Source organism: Microtus pennsylvanicus, chromosome 2, assembly GCF_037038515.1.
Source record: "Microtus pennsylvanicus isolate mMicPen1 chromosome 2, mMicPen1.hap1, whole genome shotgun sequence".
Lineage (NCBI taxonomy): Eukaryota > Metazoa > Chordata > Mammalia > Rodentia > Cricetidae > Microtus > Microtus pennsylvanicus.
In genome coordinates this window covers 151695358-151718945 of record NC_134580.1, presented here as the reverse complement: position 1 = coordinate 151718945, position 23588 = coordinate 151695358, and the positions used below count along the sequence as shown (strand labels likewise).

General features: G+C 51.0%; 1 protein-coding gene across 1 annotated transcript; it reads right to left on the bottom strand.

Annotated features, from left to right (window-relative positions):
• Positions 1-194: 194 nt before the first annotated feature.
• Positions 195-23561, bottom strand: Ss18l1 (SS18L1 subunit of BAF chromatin remodeling complex). The gene is made up of 11 exons (XM_075963300.1): positions 23231-23561; positions 13802-13878; positions 13037-13121; positions 11446-11590; positions 10760-10957; positions 9202-9366; positions 8745-8846; positions 7785-7877; positions 7126-7245; positions 5648-5775; positions 195-3035 (listed from the first exon to the last, which is right to left on the bottom strand). The coding sequence occupies exons 1-11, from the start codon at positions 23297-23299 to the stop codon at positions 3009-3011; spliced, it is 1209 nt and encodes a 402-aa protein (XP_075819415.1). The 5' UTR covers positions 23300-23561; the 3' UTR covers positions 195-3008.
• Positions 23562-23588: the final 27 nt, after the last annotated feature.

Below are 23588 nucleotides of genomic sequence, written 5' to 3'. Positions count from 1 at the left end.
GAATTCCAGCCCAGGAAAAAAGCCAGGGTGGGGAGCACGCCTTTAATTCTAGCCTCTGGGTTTGAGGCCGGCCAGGGATGCACGGTCGAGTTTTGTCTCAAAACCAACCAAACGAAAAGGGGTCAAAACGAGAGAGGGTACTGCGCTCACAAATAACAAGGCGGATTTAACCTGCTCGGTAAACAGAAATGAAGTAGTGGCTAAAAAATGTTTTAATGGAAACGTAAAGTCTTCCTCTTTTTACAATTGCGAATGGACGCTCGTTACTGAAGCCCACGTCTGAAAACCGGCACAACGGGAAAGGCAGACACTTCTTCCCGGTCCACGGCCTCTGCAGACATGGCCAGTTTCCCACTGTGCTGTGCTCTGCTTCTGGAGAGGCGTCCATCCTCCAACCATAGCCCCAACGCGGGGCTTCTGCCAAGCACATCTGAAAACGTCAATCATCACTGGTCACGTTCACCACGTGTTGGACGGGTGCTGGGAAACAGGAGGAAGAATGAGCAGCGATTCCCAAATCTCCCACTTCACCTTTTCTGGCCTTCGGTAGGAGTCATAAAAAAAAAACCCGCACAGTCAACCACACCTGCATGAATGGTTCATTTCCGCTAGGACGTTACAGAAGAAAAAGCTGTAATACAGTCAATGAAAAAGAACTGCTGGCATTACTGTTCCCCACAAAATTACATAAAAATGAACAAAACATTAAATAAACATTATTATTAATCATTAAATATATTAACACCAAAATCATGTATAAATTAGGAAATAAATGTACAAACTATTTCACAAAGTGCTTTTAAAAATATATACACAACATTCAAGAAATTCTTAATGTAAGACATTTCAGATTGAAGTTTTGGGGTGATACATTTTTTTTAGGTGTCCTTTTCTTTCAAAAAGTATTAACACAGCACTTGCACACACACACTAATACAGCCATTTAACATACACACATACTAATACAGCACTTAACACACACATACACGCTCACACACACATACATGCACACACACACATAGAAGGCATATTCCCAGATTGGCAAGGAATAAAAACCATTTTCACAGTTACTTAAAATGTTTCGACATTTTCAACGGGAAATTTTAGGCCCCAATTGAGCTTGGAGACGAGTTTTATAAAAATTGCCAGAAAAGAAAGGAGCAAAAGAGATGACTCCCTAAAATGAAGTTGCCAAATGCTTGCATCACTTAGCAATCAAACTCGTTTCTGTAGAGTTAATACCGTCACACAGCCAGCCTTGCCTGTGTTAAGGGATTTCTACACCCTAAGCCTACGAGACACATCTGCCCACGCTTGTTGGTGTCAGCCCCACAGGAGAGGGAGAATGTTCTAGACTAGGACTGCAGCCAACACAGTCCAGTCCTTCAGTCTTCATCTGTAAGTGAAACAGTCCTTGCTCTGTACTTCCCAGGAAGGCTGTCAAGATTAATTCAAGTAAAACCCACAAAAGTGCCTTGCAAATCCTCACCCACTGAGCTACCGGTAAGTTTTATGTTTTAAAAACTATCAACTGAACCACCAGGTGTGCATGCCTGTACACTCAGTAACTGGGAAGCGAAGCAGAGGCAGGAGGATCATAAACTCAAGGTCAGCCTTAGCCGTGCAGCAGTGAGTCTGTGGCCAGTCTGGGCTACACTAAGACCTTGTCTAAAAATACAAATAAAACAAAAGCTTCACACTGGATAAGCCCGATGCATCAGGCCCTGGATGCACGTGTGTGTGTGTGTGTGTGTGTGTGTGTGTGTGTGTGTGTGCGCACGCGTGTATTTGTGTGTGTTTGTATTTGTATCTTCTTGGTTGTTCTTAGAAATACACCAGCACTTATCTTGAAGGTTTTTTCCCCTTTTCATAGTAACATGATTATTATCCAAATGAAGGCTGAGAGATGCCAATGCTACATTATATGTGGTATTTTCCTTTGACATTAACTTTCCAAAAAGGCTGTGTTTCGTGTTTTGCACAGAATTAAAATGAGATTGAACATCCTAGGGATGTAAAGAAAAAAAGGAAAAGGAAAATCACTCAAATTTCACTATATAAAACGTGTACTTTTCATTTAAAAGAACGTTAATAAAGCTATTTAGACTTGTTAAAGATACGGTGTGGATTTCAGATTTCCCTAATGGAAAGGACACTTGCTTGGCAATCTGAACTTGGAGGTCCTGAAGAAGTAATAGAAACACTTGTCAACTGCTTGTAAAATTTAGCATCGGTACTTTCAATTCTCCTTAAGTTTAGGACTGGGCATACTTTTGAAATGACATTAAATAAACACACAGCTGGTAGACAGTGAGCCTTGCTCTTCAGAACACTGCCCTCCCTGGGACAGGTCACCCTCACACTGCCCTCATGGACACTGATCCCTCTTCACCGTTTAAAGACATAGACTTTTTAGGATCACTAGGAGTAGAGAGACACAGGCAATGGGTAAGTTCTAGAAAGGATAGCTCATCGTCTTTCCACACAAAGCACATTTTCTTTGTTACAATGACACACGAAACTAGCCCAAGACACAGGTGGTATCCCCAAGCCCTATCTAGGCACAGGAAGAGATGGCCACCCAGGGTTGTATATGTGTGTCAAGCTAAGGGCAGTCAGGTAAAGAAACACTTACAGTCCACTTTGCAACAATGGTGTGAGGAGCACACCGGGTCTGTTCACAGTAACATGGATCATGGTACCTTTTAGATATTGTCTCATCACTGGGCACACAACATGTGATGACAGTGTGACCCCCAGAGCTAGCTAAGAACATTGAGGAGGGGGTGAGGGACAAAAACAGGACAACCTCTCCATTGTGTCGATATACAATACTTTACACAGCACCAAATACGTCACACCATCGCAGCCAGTCGTGCACGCGCAGCATCATACCCAGCATGAAATCAGCCTGCGTCACATGCAGACATGGCACTGGGCGCAGGGTAACCAACATGTCATGACTCATCAGAACTGCCACTGGCTTGTCCAAAGACAACGCTCGTCCCTTATTGCTGGTAATTTCCATACTGGCCCTAAAAGAGAACAAGACAAAGATTACACCTCTTCAGTCTTGAGTGGCAGGGTGTACACCCAAACAACAGGAAGTTTCTTCCCACAGCCAGACCCTGGATCATAGGTGGGAAGTGACTTCAGAAGCAAGCAAGCTAACAGCCTGCCCAAATCCACAAAGTGAGAGGTAGCCCTTCTCCAATCCAAAAGTATCATGGCTTGTTTTTTTTTTTTTTTTTGTTGTTGTTGTTTCTTGAGACAGGGTTTCTCTGTACACCTGCTGTCCTGAACGCTGGAGACCTGGCTGGCCTTGACCGCACAGAGATCCACCTGCCTCTGCCTTGGACACGTGTACCACCACCACGGCGGCCCTGCCAGAAGTATCATGTTTTAGCCTGACAGTCACTCCCCACCTTATTTCCCAGGTGGGACAATCATTTATTGACTGAGAGGCAGGTGCTGGAGGACAACCCTTCTGTACGCTGGAAATATATTTTTCTCTCATTGATTGATAATAAAAGCTGCTTTGGCCTACAGCGAGGCAGGAAAGCCAAACTGAATACAGGGAGAAAGATGGGCAGAGTTTAGGGGTATACAAGACAGCCTGGTAAACGCCACGGCCACATGGCAGTGCATAGATTAATGAAAATGGGCGTGGAGGCCCCAAAATGTGAGCCTATTCCACCTGGTCTGCAGGGCAGAGAGTTTGAGCCTATTCAAAGTTGTTAACAAGTATAGCTACACACCCTGACCTAGGGTGTAGTTACTTGGTGTTTTGGACATTAAGATGGCCCATAGAGGTGTATCCTCTCCACCCTGATCAAAGATCAGAGAATTTAAACATACTTCTGCTCCTTCTTTTGAAATAGGAGGTTTGGCCTTAGGGTACCTGGTCTGGGGGTGGTTCACTGCCTAAATAATAGAATACTTTTCTCAAGAATTAATGGCTTGGTGTCTCAAGTACTGGAGCAAGTAACTGTTCTGGTTGTCCACTGTATCATGTTAAAGCAGTCTTTTGCCTTCTTCTCTCTTTTGTATTGGGCTATAAAAGTGTGGGGGAAAAACAGGCAAATTCAGCACTCAGAGCTTAATGTGCAAGAGGCACTGAGTGGCCCTCCCGATACTATCCTATGTCTCTGTGTTTCTTTCTTATCTCTGTTCCTCCTACCTAAGGTTTCTAATCCTCATGCCCCTACCCTGGAACATAAGAACCCGCCGTGGTTAGGAGCCTGGCAAAACTCACCCCAAAAAGGTGGCTCCCACAAATGGGTTAATTTAAATGTAAGAGCTAGTTAGTAATAAGTCTGAACTGCAGGCCAAACATCCTGTAATTAATATTAAACGTCTGAGTGATTATTGTAAGTGGCTGCGGGACAGGGCAGGACAGAGAAGCCTCCGGTTAGAGGCAGGGCCTGTGAAGACAGCAATGTGCCCTCAGCGATGCACTGGGCTGAGAGGCAGGGCCTGGCTATGTGCCTTACCAGACATCATGCTGACCCTCTAGGAAAGGAGTCCCCCTGTGCCCTGGGCTCCTTCGAGTGACTGGTGGAACAGCAGGGCTGGTGCCAACACCAGCTTCACTCTTAGGAAATAGCTTAGAGTGAGCTGGTTAACAGGGTCAGTCAACGCACAATCTGAAGAGAGACCTGAGCTTGAATACAGCATGGCTGTAGGCTTGGAAGCTAACGGAATCCCGCGCCCAGGGGAGGACTCTCCCAGAAGATGTTGTCCTTTGGGACACAGGCACTCAAGGCATCCCAGCTTCCTTTCTCCACAGAGCCCACAGTGAAGAGTCTGGCAGAAACAATCTGCCAGGTCTCTGGGGCCTGTACCCAGGTAGGTGAAGCAGACGGCACAGCAGGCCCTGAGTACAACCGTCACAGCAGGTGGCACCTCTGTATAGAGTGAGTCTAACCCAGTGCCCTCAGGCCAGCCAGTTCTTCCTGCAGGGATATATGGTGTTGCACGGAGCTATTTCTTAATCCTTAAAACTGGGGAATCAAGTTGGGTAGTGGCTAGGAATACTAGAAAACATGAAATACACAACTGCTGCCTGTACTTGCCTAGGCCCATCAGCCAACCGACTGGACTGGGACCTTGAGACCCACAGCTAAAACTTTTGTTTTCTGTATCCACCCAGACAGGGTTTCTCTGTGTAGCTGTGGCTGTCCTGGAACTCACTCTGTAGACCAGGCTGGCCTTGAACTCACAGAGATCCACTTGTCTTTGCCTCCTTGAGTGCCGGGATTAAAGGTGTGCACCACCACCACCCAGCTCTACAGCTAAAAGTCTCACAGGCTGCATTAAAGGTCTGAAGTGAGGACACATTCCCCTGAGATGTCCTGCTGCGTCTCTAGGGGACAGTGACGTCATGACACTCAGCCTATAACTAAGTTAGCATGCCACTTGTTGGTCTGCAAATTCTTGAGATATTCTTTTTTTGGCCTCTGGGAAAGAAGTATCTGTGTCATCCAGATCACCCTAGCAACTCCAGCCCCACAGTGGTTGGGCACTGCCGCTGTCCTGGAAGCCAGCTGGCACCATCTGTCATTCCTTGGGACCATGAGAGAGATCCTCGCCATGCCTCACTCGACACTTAGCAGACAGCACTTCCAGAAACATCCAGAAAGCTTGCCTGCTCATAGCCGTAAGGCCGCTGCTGCTGGGCGGAAGGTCCTGTCTGCGAGGCTCTGTAGCTTCCATACTGTTGGCCTTGTCCTTGCTGGTAGCTTGAGTACTGTGAGGGGGCTCCCTGGGCAGGGCCTGTGAAGACAGCGGAGGTTGAGCGGCCAGCCATGACCGGTCGTCATGCTTGTGAACACCCAGATACCAGGCACCTGTCCCTCGGTGGTCAGGCCGAGTGTCATCTCTGACAGTTTTGTGAGGACCTGGGACTGTGCCCATACACACGTGGGGCACTGAGGGTCTGTCCCTAGCACACTGGGCCTGCCACCTTAAAGAAGTGGGTAAGGGGCTTCTCCAGAACCATCTGGGTTCAGTTAAGGTGGACATAGAAAAGCACAACATTAAATGGAACAAGGGAAACTCGGAGGCCGAAAAGAAATGTCCGATCCTGTGAAAACTAAGTTGCAGGCTCAGGAAAGGATAAAGTACAGCACCTGCTTAGTTATCATCTGTGTGTGCATGTGTGATGCTGGGGACAGAACGCGGATCATCATAGGTGGCAGTGCTCCACCACGGAACCACGGTCCAGCCCCTATGAACACTAGGCAGGCTTTCAATGCTACAGCTATGGCCTGTATGTAAGCTACTGCTCAATGCTGCTTTCCTTTCTCCTGCACACCACGTGCATCAAGCAGAAGCCAGAAGAGGGGAATCAGATCTCCCCTTGGGACTGGAGTTTCAGTCATCTGGGCGCTACCGTTTGGGTGCTGAGAACCAAATACAGGTCCTCTGCAAGAGGTTAAGAAGTAAGTGTTCTTAACAGCCTAGTCAGCTCTCCAGGCCCCAATCCTGGCTTCTGAATTGAAATCACTGTACTGGGTAACTGATGACCTTAGATACGGGGGAGGCATGTGGTGATATTTTATTTGTGTTTTAACAAATAAAGTTTGCCTGAAGATCAGAGAAGCAGAGCAGCCAGCCACTAGTTCTTACCTCTACCAAATCCTCAGAGTGAATGGGGTATCCTGTCTCTACAAAACCTCAGACAGAATCCTGAGCTCCTGTCTGCTCCCGGCTTATATTCCTCTCTCTGCCCAGCCTTATCATTTCCCTCTCCATTTCTTCAGTGCTGGGATAAAAGGTGTGAGCCACCACCACCTGGTTCTGTTTCTCTTTGAGACTGGATCAATCTTGTGTGTCCCAGGTGGCCTTGAACTCACAGAGATCTGTCTGCCTCTGTCTCCTAAGTGCTGGGATTAAAAGTGTGTGCCACCAGCGCCTGGCCTCTTATGTGGATTGGTCTGCAGTTTGATCTTTAGGCAAGCTTTGTTATAGCACAAATAAAATATCACCACAGAGGCAGAGTACTAGCTACATGGGAACTCTGTGCACAATCCCCCAACCTACCCAGAACCAGCATCTTTGCCGAAATAAGCTTACTAAGCCTCTGCCTAGATGACAGCATTACAGTGTACGCAGTCCCCTTACCGTAGCCCTGCTGCTGTCCGGGGTAGCTCTGTTGGTTGGGGTACTGCTGCTGGGAGTACGTCTGCTGCTGCGCTGAGCCCTGCTGGTACCCAGTCTGCTGCTGACTGTACTGAGAGTTTCCTGAAGGAAGAAGGGGGCACAGTCTCATCTCTGGGCACAGGACAAGCGAACAGTTAGAAAACATTTGCACCGTGTCTCCAGAGGTAGCATGTTTCCACAACGGCTCAAATAGCATAGGACATTTTTGTCTTATTATGTTACAAAACACAAATGAAGAGCCAGACAATACAAAATGGGTGAGGTGGCTGCTAAGAGAGAGGCCAACAATCGTGCTGTACACCGAACTGTCAAGTTCTGCTCCACACAGTCGATCTTAATTGTCAGAACACCCTAGGAGACGCACCCGAGTGTGCCTCTGAAGGTCCTTCTTGAAAAGCGTAAGTGAATGTGGGTGGCACCATGTCATGGACTGGGGGCCCAGACTGGATAAAGAGGAAAAGCGAGCTGAGCACCAGCATTCGGGTTTTTTCCACTTGCGGATGCAGCTGCAATGTGACCAGCTGCCTCAGGCTCCTTCTACCGTGGACTGTTAGCACTGCTAGCTCTGGGAGTGTGTTTACACACTGGGGCACAGCATGGGTCCCCACCATGCTCCTTACCCCCCTCATAGTAGTGCTGTGTGGAATCCTCAAACGAGCGGTCGTAGCTCTGCTCTGTGTAAGACGATTGCTGGTAGGCGTAGTCACCGTGGCCTGCAAGAGACAGGTGACTTACTGTCGCTGGAAATGTCTCCCTGCCTAGGCCTGCAGCACTGAGTTCAGGCCAGGGGATGAGGCTGAACTGGTTGAGCCTATCTCTCTAAGCTCCTTTGTTCTGTTTGTCTGTCTCTCTGTCTCTGTCTTTCTCAAATGCAGACTCACTGTGAGGCTGCTCCATGTTGTGGAGAGAATCAAGCTTTCTTGACAGCACCGGCTGCTCTCTCTGCATCTGTTCAACTCCTGGGGCTTCCTGGGTAGTGATGTTGTGACCATGAAAAGGTCTTTGGGACAAGCCACCATCTGATACCAGGCATCACGGCTAGCTACAGACTTGTCTCAGCCACCTACCGTGCTCTTATTCCCCAACGCACCCTGCCTCATGCTATGGCTTACACCAGAGACCTCTATCGTTATCTCTCAAAATGTATATTTAGGATATTTACTGAGACAGAGTCTCCTGACGTAGCCCAGGCTGGCTTCAAATTCTTAATCCTCCTGCTTCCGCCATCCAATAGCTGGCGTTTACAGGCAAGGGCTACCATACCCAGTCCTTAGGATTACTTTAAATGCCACGTCCACAAATCCACTTAAAGGGGACAACCTGCAGAAGTGAGGGCAGGAGGCCGGACGTTGGGACCCACCATGTTAAAGACACCTGTCAGTGACGGGTGGCTCTACCCAGCTCAGACTCCACCTTCTGGGAAAGGGAAGCAGAGAAAACCCAAGGACATGGACGGTGTCCTACATGGAAGGTTTTCTTGTGGGAGACCAGCCTCAGTCGTGCCCCAGAGTGCTCAAGCTGAGGGGACACGAGGCTGGGTCTGAACGGCGGATGAACTAGCTGTCAGGATCATGCCTTACCGTCTGGGTAGTACTGCTGACTCATGGGCTCTGCAGCTCCCTGGCTGTGGCTGTACTGTTCGCTGTAGTACTCTTCCTGGCCTAGGTACTGCTGGGAAGAGCCTGTGGGGATGTGACCAGACTCTCAGGACATGGACAGTGGGCAAGACAGGCTCACACACCTGGTTCAGCAGCAAAGCCATGCTAAGTCAGCCTTGCCCATGGGCAGAACACACCCAGGACCATTCAAACACCAATCCTCCCTCTCCTATTAACCCAGCTGCCCAAACACTCTGGAACTGGAACAACCACCATCTGTCCCTTCAGTCCAAGACACCTGCTCCCTGGGCTAGCAGATGCTCCCTAGGTCCCCATTGCACCTATAGGCCCAGGGTCCTTGCTCATGCTATGGACAGACATTATGGCCCATGTGGCCCCCTGGCTCTTTACCGTGGGCTGGAGTAGGCCTCGGCCTTACCTTGCTGGGAGGGTCGGTAGGGCGCCATGGGCCGCTGTCCCATCATGCTGCTCCCTTGGCCACCCTGGCCCATCATGGCAATGGGCGCCTGGCTCTGGTAATGCTGGCTCCCGCCCTGTGCTGAGTTGTAGTGAGATGTGGCTGCCTGCTGGTGCATCATGGAGACTGTGTGACAGGACAGAGACCCCAAAATAAGCCTGAGCACGCGCTAGGGTGTATGTGTGTGTGTGGGGGGGGGGCTGTGTCCCCTGCAGACCTGACTCTCTCCTAATGCTACCCGTTCATCACTTCCCATGTAAGATGGCACCTCTGATTCCAAGTCAAACCTCTAACATTGTGAGCCGCATCCAAGCCCTGGCACAAGGTCGGGCCTCAGCTCTTAGTACTAATGTTTGGCTAACATAGGAAAGGTCACTGGGCAAGAAGAGGGTCCTCAGAGCTCCGGCTCACAGAAACTACAGTCCTTCCTTGTCCCTAGGGCTTGTCTTGAAGCAGTCAGTGTCCTCTTTCCATTTCTTGAGCAGCAGCCATACAGCACTGTGGACTGCACCCGCCTGTTTGCTGGCCTCTCTACACACTGCTCAGAACTCACTGGAACAGCACCGCCCAACAGAAACGGGACAAGAGCCATTTATTTTAAAGCCTATAGTCAGTCAGGCCTGGTGGAGCAACCTGTCTCCCTAGCTACTCGAGGGATGGAAGAAAGAACATTCCAAGTTCAAGACCAGCCATGGCAATTGTGTGAGGGGATGGAGCTCACTAGAGTCCTTGCCTTACATGCATAAGGCCCTGTGTTTAGTACTCAGCACTGGGAAAAGAAAAAGAGAAGCTTCTGGTATCACGCTGAAAAAACAAAATAAGCCAGGCAGCGGTGGCACACGTCTTTAGTCCCAGCACTTGGGAGGCAGAGGCAGGTGGATCTCTGTGAGTTCGAGCCCAGCTTCAGGACAGCCAGGACTACACAGAGAAACCTTACCTCAAAACAAAAAAAGGTAAAGTGATCTTCAATAAACATTACCACAATGTGTTTGCAAAACAAATCCACAGCGCTATGATCACAGAGAACACAGGAGACACTCCATCTTGTTTTATAATGCTCCTCTGAAACCTGTCTGACGCCCAGGGAACATCTGGATTGGGACCCTCCCTTTCCCAGGTACTTCCTGATGTCACCATCAGCACCCACCATCAGGACAGCCCCCAATCCTGGGTCCCTGCTCTGCTGAAAGGCCCGGACCTCCAGCTTAGTATTTGTGACCCTTCATCTTTTATACTTTTGGCCTTTTCCCGGGGTTCCCTGCGTGGGGAACCCCCATACCACATCCAAGACCAGTGTTTATCCAAGTCCCACAGCCAATGGGATTTGGAATTCAATTTCCTTGGAATTCCTAAGGCCTCTGAGAAACCACTCAGGGTGAGTCACCGTGTATCCACTAACCTGGCCTCGTGGAAACGCCTAGGGAAGAACCCTAAGGGGAAGGCTGCCCCTTAGGGTCACACAGACAAGCTGCCTGAGTTTGCCAAGATTTAGGAGCTGACCAGGGGTGTGGACCAGTACCTGGGTTCGACTGCATGTTGATGTTGGTCCGAGACACATAGTTGCTGATAGCACCTTGGCCTTGCATGGGGACACTCTGCGAGGTGGGTCCCGAGTGGCTGTAGCCAGGCCCAGTCCCATGGCCACTGCCTGACATGCTCATGGAGGTTGTGGGCAGTGTGCTCTGCGCCGTCTGCTGCATGGACACATGGTTTGGACCTGCCAGGAAGAGTAGGAGACAGAGTGTCAGGCATTGGAAGCCAGGTATCCACTTCAAGGTAAAGACATCCAAGTTCCTTTCAGACGGTTTTGAGCAGGAAGGTTAATCCCTGGTCAGTAACACCAAGAAAGGAAGTAATTTACACACAGACACATAGCATTGTGTCATGGTTACTGAGACCCCCAGTTGTCACTGCAGCAATAGCAGCACCACCACCTCTTCATTCTAGGGGACCCGTGCAGAAGCACATGTCTGTACACTAAGTGGAGAGTCAAGTGGAACTGGGCACGTGAAGCCAGCTTCATGCCCTCTGCACATACACGCAGGTGTAGCAGAGTACCTGTGGCCAGGACAGTGGGAGAGAGGTGGGCAATCACAGGCCAGGACAGTACTGTACCCAGCTCTGCTGGGTGTGGGCTGACCCTGCAGCCGGTCAGTCACCTACAGCTGGTTACCTTGGTGACAACGCTGCAGCAAACCTGCTCACCGTTACCGATCTGGCCCTGCATGAGGGAAGCGGGGGGCAGGCCTGTGCTGATGGCATCGCTGAGGCTGCCCTGGGGATGCAGGCCCTGGCTGGAACCGCTCTGGCTCAGTGCTCCGGGGCCCAGGTTCATGTTCTGTGTTGGTGGCTGTAGAGGACACAAAGGTTAGGACAGTTAACTCAGAGTGAGCACCAAGAGCCACTCCAGAGACATAGGAATTGTACAGCTACCTGCCAGCAGGGGTACTGGGCTTAACACAGAGACCAAACATGACATTCAGAACATAAATCAGTTGGATAAGTGTCTCTCAATGTCCACAACTCATCAATGACCTGTACAACCTGGCTTCCTGCTTTTTATTCCCTGTGTCCCCTCCCCTCCCCTCTCATCCTCTATCTCCTCAGTTAAACATAAGGTGTAAGGGAGACGGATCGTCCCAAGGTTTGCATGCATGTGCTATCTGTACCTAGCCAAGAAAGGGAGCCCCTAACCAGGCCTGGTGTTGAGAAGCCCTATACTCTCAGCTGAGAGGTGGAGGCAGGAGGATGACAAGTTCAAGGCTTGTGTACAGAGTTGAGCTCAAGCTCAGGCTGGGCAAAATAGTTAGATCCTAAAACTAGCACTTATTTCTAAGAAATAAAAGGACAACTGAGGACATCACATGCACACAGCTCTAGGTTCAATCCCCCAGCACTGAAGACGAGAAGGGGTGTGTCCGGCAGGACCAGCTGCTATCTGCACAAGCACCCAATCGACATCACAGCTGACCGAGGGGTAGCACCATTCACAATGCCTCCGCTTTCCCAGGGGGCAGTGCACCAGGGGTTGAACCATTCCTGGTAATGTGTCTACCCTGCACCTTGTAATCAGCCTTGGTCATCCTGGGGTGGCTCCTTCTCTTGGCCTTACTTGGGCACAGGTACATGATCCAACTTCACAGTAAAAATTTAATTTGGGGAAAATGCAGTTACAGAAAATTAAACAGACAATAAAATATTTATACTAACATCTGGAATGTGACTGCACAGGAGATTTTTTTCCTTTCAACTTCCTCTTATTTTTAAGACAGGGTTCATACTGTGTAGCTCTAGCTAGCCTGATTGGTATTCGATCTACGGCCCAGTTTGGTTTCAAACTGACGGCAATCCTACTACCTCAGCCTCCCAAGTGCTAGGATTTAAAGGCATGCATCGCTGAGGAAGATGTGTTTGGCTTTTGTTTTTTAAAGTCCAGGTAGTGCACTCACAGACACTGGAAGTGCTCACACCATTTGGAGCCCTGATACGATAAATGAGGCCCTGCATTCAAGCCTCAGCTCCACAAAACAGAAAATAAACAGAAGGGTTTGCAGCAAAGGCACAAAGCCCCCTCCTGTCGGTCATGACACAGATGACATTCCTTGGGTGGGTTCTGGGGTCACTTCCCTATGCTAAGCAGTCCAAGTCCCAATTCTACCTGTCTGGCCATTATAACCTCACCCACACGATGGGGTTTTTCCCAGAATCCCTCCTTTCTGCTGCCTAATAGCACTGGGTTGCTGCTGGTCACCTGCCTACTAAGGTGACACACTCAGAAACTGGCTGCAGCACCTACCGCGGGAAGCAGCGACTGCATATTCTGGTTGGAGTCCGCTATGGTGGCCAGATAGACCAGGTTCCGGTGCAGGATCTGCTGGTACCTATGGGAGACGCAGACAGGTAAAGCAGGACAAACTGCCACGCCCAAGATAGAAGCACAGTCTACCCAAGTCAGCCTTGACCTCACACTGGCCCCTAGGACACTCTGGAAATGGAACGTTGCAGCTCTCCACAGTCTAAAGTGAGGAAAGCAGGGAACAGGTCCCGTCAAGACCCAAGCAGGTTCCTGTTCCGTGAGTGAACCTCAGGAGACCCCGAGATGTGTGCCAAGTGAAAAGAGGCAGCAGGTCAATGGAAAAGGAGGAGAGGCCTAAACATGACAGATGACGACCAGGGAACAGAGCCCTGCTACAGAGTCAGACGCCAGGCTAACTCCATAGCAGTCGAAACAGGAAGGGGCCGTGGACTGAGGACCCTCACCCACACGTCACACCAAGCAAGGTCTCAGGTCTCTCAGACAAGCTGCACCAGGTGGGCACCAGGGCCTCGCACACTTGATACCTCGTGAAGGCGAGAGAGACGTCTGAGGTACTTTGCCCACACAGAGGCACAAGTGGTCTCCTGGTTGGGTCTACTACTGGCCCATGGATGGAGACTGTGGAAACCCCAAGCCCTAAATGGCGAGGGTTCCCACCTCACTCTACTCTGCACCATCACATGGGGAAGGCAGTGTGGAAAAGCCCAGGGGAGGGCTGGGTCCTGGGCCGGCATGGTTACTTACTGGGTGCACTCAGCCGTCTTGCCCTTGCTCTGGTAGTCCAGGATGCACTGGATCAGATGGTGATTCTCATCCAGCATCTGGAGGGGAGAGAAGCAGGGCACATGCCAGTTACACAGCAGCTGGTTCACATCTGGACACCAGGATCCTTGGGGAGACTCACTCCAGGTCCCAGGCCCCTACCTAGAGAGTGCCACAGACCCTCAAATCACGACTTCACAAGAGGGTAGAGGCAGCTTACATCTCTGCTGGCTACGTTCAGTCTAGGTCAGTGAGGGAAGGCAATGAGACATCACGGCCAGCAGAAGGCACTGCAGATACATATGACCAGGCTACACACGGAGGAGAGGGAATCATGGGGCTACTAATCGACAACCTCATTCCTTTGGATCTCTTCCAGCCCTGAGCACAACACGAAAAGACGCGGGACAGAAGACCCAGGCTGCACTCTGCGGAGATCAGCACTGTTTCCAGCCTCTCTTACACATAATAAAGGGTCCAGATTTGAAAACAATCTCATGGGGTGATAGGTGAGCGGTCAAACGTGAACAGGTCAGGGGATGGAACACGGGCTCCCAGACCTGTGCCTAGGCCAGAGTCGGTTCCCAGCAGCAGGAAGCTGGTCTTCACTCCACCAGGAAGGGTCCACCCTCAGCACTTAGCACCACAGGGAACTAACTGGTCAGACACGCAGACCCCAGACCACACCTGACAGGTGGCCATGTTGGAAGGCATTGGGCTGAGCTCCCAAGGTGTCCTGGAGGCACTGTCGTGTCTGTAGGAGAATCCAGCACTCTTCTCAAACCCCGTAATGTGAGGGTCAGACTGCCATAGATCCCAGGGCTGGTGCACATGGCTGGCATGTGCTGGAACTGGTGATTGGCAGCACTGAGGGGGACGACAGGGACACCGGGCATGACAATGCCCAGGGTGAAGGGAATGTGCCCAGCATGGGCAGGTACGGTATACAAGAGCCTTCTACTATTTTACAGTCACTTGGGGGCAGTACTTTAAATCACTGAGAAAGGCAGAGGGAGAGGTGGCAGGGGACAGAGGAAGTGTGGCAAGTCAGTGGGCACAGGACAACTGGAAGGTAGTATTGAGTCCCTTTCTACCTGAAGTGACCACCAGTCTCCCTGGGGGAAGAAGCCTGGCACACCTGCTACCTCCTGTGCCTTAGCACAACAGCTCACAACAGGCAGGTCCTTCCTTCACCAAGACATGTGCTTGGTCTGTCCCTTTAGGCTGCCCGTTGCCCCGCCCTCTACTTTGTAGCTGGGTCCATGAACTATTTCCTGAGGCTAGCTGCCCAGTTCCACCCCCTCAGCCTGTACAACCTTAGGGGTGATCTCTCCTGCCCTGCTCCTTCATAGGTTAAAACACCTTTCTGTGACAACAGATCCTGGACCCAGTGGCCACCAGGGGGCGCTGCTGCAAGAAGCTGCTGCTGGTCAGGTAAACCTGATCTAAAACTCAGGGTTGGACTTTCTCCAGGTTACCTAAAGAACAAACCTCTGATACATGCCCCCATACACAAGGCTCGCAGCATGCTCTTCTTCAAGAAAGGGCTCTCTCCAACGACACAAAATAACTCCCCCCAGCATGCCTAGGATGTCAGCCACAAGGCAGACAGTGCTACATTACACAGTACCTAGCATTTTATAGGCACAAGGAAATGCTGAATTGTTACCATGTTCTAAAATTTTAATTATGTGCATACGTGTTTGCTTGTGTGCTGTATGTGCGGACACATATGCAGGTACCCACAGAAGCCAGAAGGGAAAGGTCAGATCCCCTATGAGTTACAGGTGGCTGTGAGCTGCCCAATGAAGTGCTAGGAACTGAGCTTGGAACCTCTGCAAGGGCAGTGCGTGCTCTTTTTTGTTTTTCCGCTCTGTAGAACTCTGTGGAACTCGCTCTGTAGAACAGGCTGGCTTCAAACTCACAGAGATCCGCCTGTTTTTGTCTCCCAAGAGCTGGGGTTAAAGGCACAGCCACTACCACCCGGCTCAGTGCATGCTTTTAATTGCTGAGCTAAATCCCCACCTCATGCCTTCTTAAAATAGCAAATGGTATGCTGGTTCACTTAGTTAAAAACATTCACAGGAAGTGGGGCATGGTGGCACACGCCTTTAATCTCAGCACTCAGGAGGCAGAGGCAGGTGGATCTCTGCGAACTCAAAGCCAGCCTGGTCTACAGAGGGACTTCTAGGACAGCCAGGGCTATTACACAGAGAAACCTATCTTGAAAATCCAAAACCAAACATTCACAGGAAAGACAGGACGCATGCCCAGTATAAAATCCCAGGCCAGTAAGAATGGGACATGAGCTGGCGGGTGTGGATCTTAGGGAGAAAAGCAAACAGAAGAGAAAACTGAACCGCTGTCCCCAAGGCAGTGGATCGCAGCCAACTGTATGTAGAGCCACCCTGGGGAAGTCCCAAGAGGCTCAAGACAGCAGGGATGGGAGAAAGGAACTCCTGGCGTGTCTCTATGGAAAGGGGGAAGGCAGAGAGCACCCCACAGGGAGGACTATGGAGCCTCTGACCCTGTCCCCAGTCTCAGCAGGGCTAACCCACGATGACCAGCTTCAGCCTACGGAGGAAGGCTGTCATGTGAGGGGCAAACACGAACACCAAAGGCTGGGATGCAGGCCAGGGGTAGAGCATTTGCCTCATGTTGCAGAACTTCAGTCTGGTCCAGTCAATGGCCGGAACTTAGAGCAACCAAGATTACAAAGGGGAAAAAAAACAAAACAAAAAACTATATTCAAATCACAACAATAAAATCAAGTCATTATATAAATGTAAGACAACAGGGCCATTTAAAATGAACACAGGAAGCCTGTTGTGGTGGCGCACCTAAGCTCCCAGCACTCGGGAGACAGAGACAGGTGAATCTCTGGGAGTTTGAGGCCAGCCTGGTCTATGGTGCGAGTTCCAGGACAGCTAAGGCTACAAATAGATCCCTGTCTCAAAAAACAAAATAAAACAGGGGCTGGAGAGATGGTTCAGAGGTTAAGAGCACTGGCTGGTCTTCCAGAGGTCCTGAGTTCAATTCCCAGCAGTCAAAGGGCAGCTCACAACCTTCTGTAACAGTATCTGAAGCCCTTTTCAGGCATGCAGGTATAAATGCAGACAGAGCACTCACATATAAACAAATCTTTTTTATTAATTTTACATTTTTATTCATTTTTACATACCAACCACAGTATCCCCATAAGTAAATACATCTTAAAAAAAAAAGCTGGGTGGTGTTAGCTCACATCTTTAATCCCAGCACTCAGGAGGCAGAGACAGGCATATCTCAAAAACCCAAACCTAAATATAACACAAACAAACAATAAAATTAACCCAGGGGCTGGGGAGATGACTCAGAGGATAAACTCACAACCTGACTCCCACAGGTTGTTCTGAGCCTCCATTCCTCTGCCATGGCACCCATGCAGACACACTGAATAAATCAATCAACAAATGTAGTTGAAGGCTAAGCTGGCCTAGTGAGTTCTCGGCTACACAGTGAGACCTTGTCAAAACTCAAAACAAACCAATGGGGTCGGAGAGACTGGTCTTGCAGAGACCTAAGCTCCTAGCACCCCATCAGGAAGCTCACAACCTCCAGACTGAGATGAGAAGACCCACCCACTATGAGAGGCACCGTGAGACTAAAGGCTGAACACAAAGGGTCACCTCATCTCCCTGCTTCCGCTGAGGTTCAAACCTTCCATCCTCTTAAGACACAGGACGTGAACAGGGAGGTGAAGCACTCCATTCTTTAGGACAGAAAGTAAAGCAAATAAATACCTTTTGGGAAGTCCCTAAAACTGACCAGAATTTCCAGGCCTCTGCCATCCAAGAGTATATAAAAGCAGTGAGGACGGCCGAGAAGACTCTCCGAGGAGCCTACCCCTGTAGAGAGGCTCAGACCGACAGAGCCACCTTGAAAGGCTCGTGTCAATCTGCTGGCCTGCCTGCAGCCTGTGCAGTGTGCTCCAGGTTTCCAGCTCCTGTGCACTGTTGAGAATGCTGGGGAGGCCTTTGGTGATGCAGCTGTCTTTGGGTCATTTCTACTTCCACAAGTAACCCCAATAAAACTCAAATGGGCACCGACAGGACGTCTGTTAGGGGCCCCCTTTCTGGGGCGAGCTGATGTGTCACACAGCACCCTCTGCTCCCAGGCTATGGAAGCGCTATGAGCAGCTGCCCGGAGCTTCTGCCACCATGGCTGAACCCTCCAAGTGTGAGCAAGGAGATAGGGATCCACGATCTGAGGATATTTCTAGAAGGCTGATGACTAACCTTGCTGCAGACCTACAGCTAGGGAGAAGCCAATGAGCCACCTCGGAACACTCACCCCACTGTGGAAGATGCGAATTAGCTGTGTGAGCCTTTCAAAGCCCGTGCAGGCAGGACACGCAGGAGGCACCAGCCTTGCAGTCTCACAACCACGTTTAACACGTATGTCCACTTTGTAATGACTACACCCACGGCAACGCTCGTGACCGCAGATAGACTATTTCTACCTTCCTGAGCAACATACATGTCAGTTCCGGTCTGGTACATCTTTGGATGCTTAGAAAATTTAGTTAGCACAGCTCAGCCTGGCCAAAGCATCCTGCCTCCATGAGAATCTCCGCGCAGAAGAAAGATACACAGATGGCAGATGACGTTAAAACCCAGCACGCTCGGATGAACTTGAACTGGGTGCCAGAAACTGCCTCTTTACAAGAGTCTGCACTGCCCAGTTTTGCAGCAGGATTTCTTTAGGGCCACCAACCAGCTTCCAAATAAAGACACAGAAACTTCTTATTAATTATGAATGCTCAGTCTTAGTTTAGGCTCATCTCTTGCTAGCTTTATAACTTATTTTAGCCTGTTTCTCTTCATCCACATTTTGCCTCAGGGCTTTTTAGATTTCCTTCATTTGTACGTCTTACTCCAAGTCTGTCAGGCTGGTCTCGTCCTCTTCTCCCTTCTCTCCTCCTCCTGTTATCTCTGCCCACCAGCCCCGCCTATCCCTCCACTGCCGAGCTATTGGTTGTTCTGCTTTGTAGCAGATCAATCAAGTGCCTTCCGCAGGCAAGGTAAAACGGCAACACATCTTTACATAATTAAATAAATACAACATAAACAAATGGAACATGTCTTTTCTTTCTTTGCTTTTCAAAGACAGGGTTTTCCTGTGTAACAGTTCTAGCTGTCCTAGAACTAGCTCTTGTAGCCCAGGCTGGCCTCAAACTCAGAGATCCGCCTGCCTCTGCCTCCTGAGTGCTGGGATTAAAGGTGTGTGCCACCAGTGCCTGGCTACATTTTTTTCACAGTTAAAGTAATATTCTGCAACAGTTTTCTACCATTTCCGACAGAGCTCTTGCCAAAGGACACTGAAGTGATTTGACCCATTCTCCACTGCTCAAGCGCCTTTACCTCAACGCCGTCTTCACTCTAAGAGCAAGAAACTGAGGCCCAGAAAGCACACACAAACTAGAACTGACGAAAGAGAATTCGAGCCTAAGAAGCCCGAGCAGCCCTGCTTTGCTCCCCTGCAGCCGCAGCCCAAAGGATCCTAAATACACATGCTTAAAAGCGGGCACAATCTGAGACGTAGCCGAATGGGTCATGTCCACAGCCTGCTCTACACAGCATCCCATATCCCTCTCCTTCACCGCCCACACCTTCAGGCCTTCAATTCCTCCTTCACACACCACACACTCGGCTCATAGGCTTCAAGACATCATCGGTTCCATGCCGTCTGCTAGTGGTCATACCTGGCGCTTACTGTACCTGCTGGATACAATGTGTTCATCACCTGCACCTTGGGGACTGTCCTGGCTAGAAACAAGCCAAGCTAAGGCTGGACACTCATAAAAAAGATTAAGTCTCCGTGTGTGTTGGGAACTGCGTGGCGGGCCCCCACAAAAAGTGAAAGTGTAAAAGCAGTCAACATTTTGGCGCTCCAACAAGGGGCTAGAACAAAAGAAAATCCAGCAACACATGCCTAGGGTAGAGAGTCATGTACCAAACAGTACAGGTATTGGCTTCCCAGGCTGACAAAGGAGGGGGGGGTGTAAGGAGGTGGGGGCGCTGAATCCTGCTCTAAGTGCCTCTCCCCTCTACTGGGGAACAGATGGAAAGGCAAAGCAGCCTTTGGGCACAGATGCCTTCCCTGGAATGTCCAGCAGGAGTGCTCTCAGCCAGGCTTCCCAAAGAACCATCCCTGCTTCTCCCCATCCTTGGAAATGCAGGGCTTGAGCTGAGACCACGCAGGGTGGCCCCTTGCCTGACAGGAGGCAAAGAAACCAAAGGATTGCTCCCATCCCAAGGTGGACGCCAGTCGGAGTAATGAGGGGTATCATTCTCTCCCCATTCCAGGGATGGGAAGAGAGACTCTGTGCTCCCCTAGGGAAGACTCTCGCTCAAGAACAGCTACCCACGAGCCATCATTCCGCCACTGCAATGGCAGATACACCTCCACATGCCATTCAACACTGTGGGGACAGCTCTAAGTTTCCGAGTGGCCAAGTTACCCTCCTAGCTGGATTACTGCTGTACAAGCCTAGAGACCTGAGTGTTCAGTCTCTGGAACCCATGTAAAAAGAAGGAGGAACTGATTGCATAAAGTTGTCCTCTGACCACTACATGTACACTGTGACACATGAATCTGTGCAAATAATAACAACAACAAAGCCAATACAATCAGCAACGGATATGTAACTTTTATTGTGCAACTGCTCTGTGAAACAGCAGGGGGCGTTCAGCTGTCCCTCTAATAAGACATGCAGCCATGGGAATCACTGTCCTGAACCAGGCTAATTGCATCAGCTGCACAATGCTGGTCACAGGTATACGATGGCCTTTAGTGGAGAGGAAGGCAGGAGCCAGCTGCAGCTTCATGTCAGGATGCCAGGCATACCTGACCAGGCTGTCTTCGGCAAAGCACACTTCTGACTACATCTCTCAGGTGCCAATGCTGTCACCACAAGGTCACCTGCTCCAGGTCAGGCCAGCCCTCCAGGCCTCCACTCTGGGTGCCCATTCCCTGCTCCATGAGAGCCACATCTAGGATTACTCTTGCTTGTTCAAATTTCCTGACCTCACGAAACATCTATACTTGGAAGGCGGGCCATCTTAAGTGGGCCAAATTAATGTTACCATTATTCTCATAAGAGGGAGAATAACAGACAAGAAGGTGCAGGAAGAGGAAAACAGAGACCTCGCTGCAGACAAGGACACCAAAGGCTTTGGCAGCCACCAGAAGCTGAGGAGGAAAGGGGCAGCTGCCTCCCTCAGGACTGTAGGAAGGCAGGTAGACAGCCACTCCTTCACACCTTGACAAGTGAATTACAGCCTGTTATCTAGGGAAATCGCGGGCCACTAATACATCCACTTAGGCAGAACCGTGTGTAAATTCTGCAGGGCATACTAGCTGCACCCAAGTCCTAGGCAAAACTAGGGCCCAGCAAGGAATACCTCAGTCACATTCTAACTAACACGCCACAAACAATACCTCGGAGTACTACAGTGCCCTTGTGACTGTCAAGAAAAGATTAGGAGGATACATTTGTGTGGGACCTTGAAGGTTGAGGGAGTCCCGTCACTCCGAGAACAAGCTGTTTCTTCCCTAGCTTCCACCAGCCTCTCAGGAAACCCTGGCTCTCCCCAGGGATCTCAGCGTGGACAGGCTAGCACACGCTGACTGTGCATGGAGTTCAGGCATTTGTGAACGCCAGACAAGAGTTCTCCCACTATGCTATATTCCTCGCTCTTGGCTTTGATACAGAGTCTTGCTAGCTAGCTTGGGCTACCCTTGAACTTGTCATGTAGCTCAGGCTGTCCTAAACACTCCATCTTCCAGTCTTTGCTTCAGAAGGTGATCAGTGGTACATCATCAAGCGAGGTGGAAGTACCCATTTGAAGTACATATGACGCATTCTCCTTAAGCCTTCCTACGTCCTCAGTAAAGGATGCAGAGAGGCAGCAAGGGATGGTTGGCCCTACCAGGTCAAGCACCTTGATGGGATAACGTGAAGATCTGCTTCCAAAGCTGTACAGGGTGTTTCTGCCCTGGACTAAGGTCAGTAAATTTCCCCTCTGTGCAATCTGATGTTTGCGGTGGTGCTCCAACACACTTTAGCCTAGAGAACCCGAGGAGCTTTGACGAGCAGGTGTGACTACAAAATCATGGGTAAATGCTGAAGCCGATGGTGGCTTTGAGAACGGTCTCTCTCAAGCTCCAATAGCCAGAGTGCCGGGATACTGTCGGGTCTTCCAATGTAGTGGCCATCAACCAGGGCTCCCAACCCATGGCCACAGGGGACGGCAGCTCCTGGAGCTACCACGGAAGGAGTTCAATAGTTCCCACTTAGCCTCTCCAGTTTCCTTCACCAAGTCACGTTGCTACTTTAAAAGCGATAAAAATCTACAAAACTGGGCTCAGTACCTGGAACGCCATGGCACCCCACGGTTTTCACAGCCAATGAAAAACCCACACTTGAAAACCTGCTCAAGGCTGGCTAGGACCTGCCAATTTCCAATCATTATATTCCTAAGGAGCAGGCCAGCAAGGGGGCTCTGGGAAACAGGTGACAAGCTCAGGAAATCCCAAGATCCTAGGGTCATGAAGGACTAAAAAACTGGCTCAAGGGAATTCAGAATTCTTCTGTAGAAGGAACCCGAATTGAGAAAAGCCAGAGCTTACAACTGCGTTCAGAAAGGAAAGACAACCAGTAAAAAGCTGAAGTGCCCAAGGCAAAACTTAAAAGCTTTTGTTAAAGAAGTCCCCAAACCCGTGCAAGCGCCTTCTCTGTTAAAACAGTAGCCCGAACTAAAGGATGTGCCCGAGGCTGTAGGATGAACCTCCGTTGTCTGAAGTCTGCACGCAGGCGGCTGGGCTCGCGGTTGCTCAGTGACCCGAGCGGGGGCGGGGCTGCGCTGGCCGCAGGTCCACCGCGTGCAGCGAGCTCGGGACATTGCTGCGGGCCGTGGGGATGACACGCACAGTCTGAATGTATCCCTTTGTGCCGGGCACCGTAGCACCTCACGACAGCGGCCAGCTCGCCGCAGCGGCACGCCTCCAGGCTGCCCGCGCCCCCTTCTCCACTCGCCAAGCTGCGCGCAAAGGCGCGCGACCGTCGCCACCAAGGCTGTCAGCAGAGCGCGACGAGCCCCCGCCCCGGCTGGAGGAGCTGCGGGCCCCGGCGTCCCGCACTGCTGCGTCCGCTGCCAGGGGCGCTAAGGACACCGCGCGACGCGCTCCGGGGGTCTTCACTCCCTGCGGCCGCCGGGCCTCCGCTGCCAGGGCCTCCGGCAAAGTTGGCGCAGGCTCTCGTGGGGGCGCGCGGGGCCGCCGTCAGGGCTCCGGTACCCGGGCTGTGCCTCGGCTTTGTTCGCGCCCCGTGCCCACCCTTTCACTCCGCACCCCCGCGGCCCTGCCCACCTTCTGGATGGTCTGTTGTGTAACCTCCCCTTTGCCTCTCGGCCGCGCCGACGCGAAGGCCACGGACATGGTGGCGGCGCGGACTCAGTCCTTGATCATTGGGGTTTATTCTCCGGCTGCGCCCCGCGGCCCGAGGTGCCCATTCTCCGCAGAGCGGGGGCGGGGGCGCGGGGGGTGCCGTGCCGTGGGCTCGCCCGCCTGCCTGCCGCCAATGCGTGCCCGGGCCTCCCGCGTCCCCGCGCCTTAAGCCACAGCCTTCCGGGACCGGACCCCGCACGGAGTCCCCCGTTGCCCGGCCCGCGCTCTGCGTCCAGCCTGCCGCCGCCGCGCCGCCCCCTGCGCTGGGCTTCGGTGGTTC

Coding starts and splice junctions, on each gene's coding strand:
- Ss18l1 (XM_075963300.1), bottom strand. CDS start 23,299: ATGTCCGTGGCCTTCGCGTCGGCGCGGCCGAGAGGCAAAGGGGAGGTT. Junction 9,367..10,759: donor CAACATGCAGTCGAACCCAG/GTACTGGTCCAC, acceptor CCTGTCACACAG/TCTCCATGATGCACCAGCAG. Junction 7,246..7,784: donor ACAGCACTACTATGAGGGGG/GTAAGGAGCATG, acceptor TTCTTCCTTCAG/GAAACTCTCAGTACAGTCAG.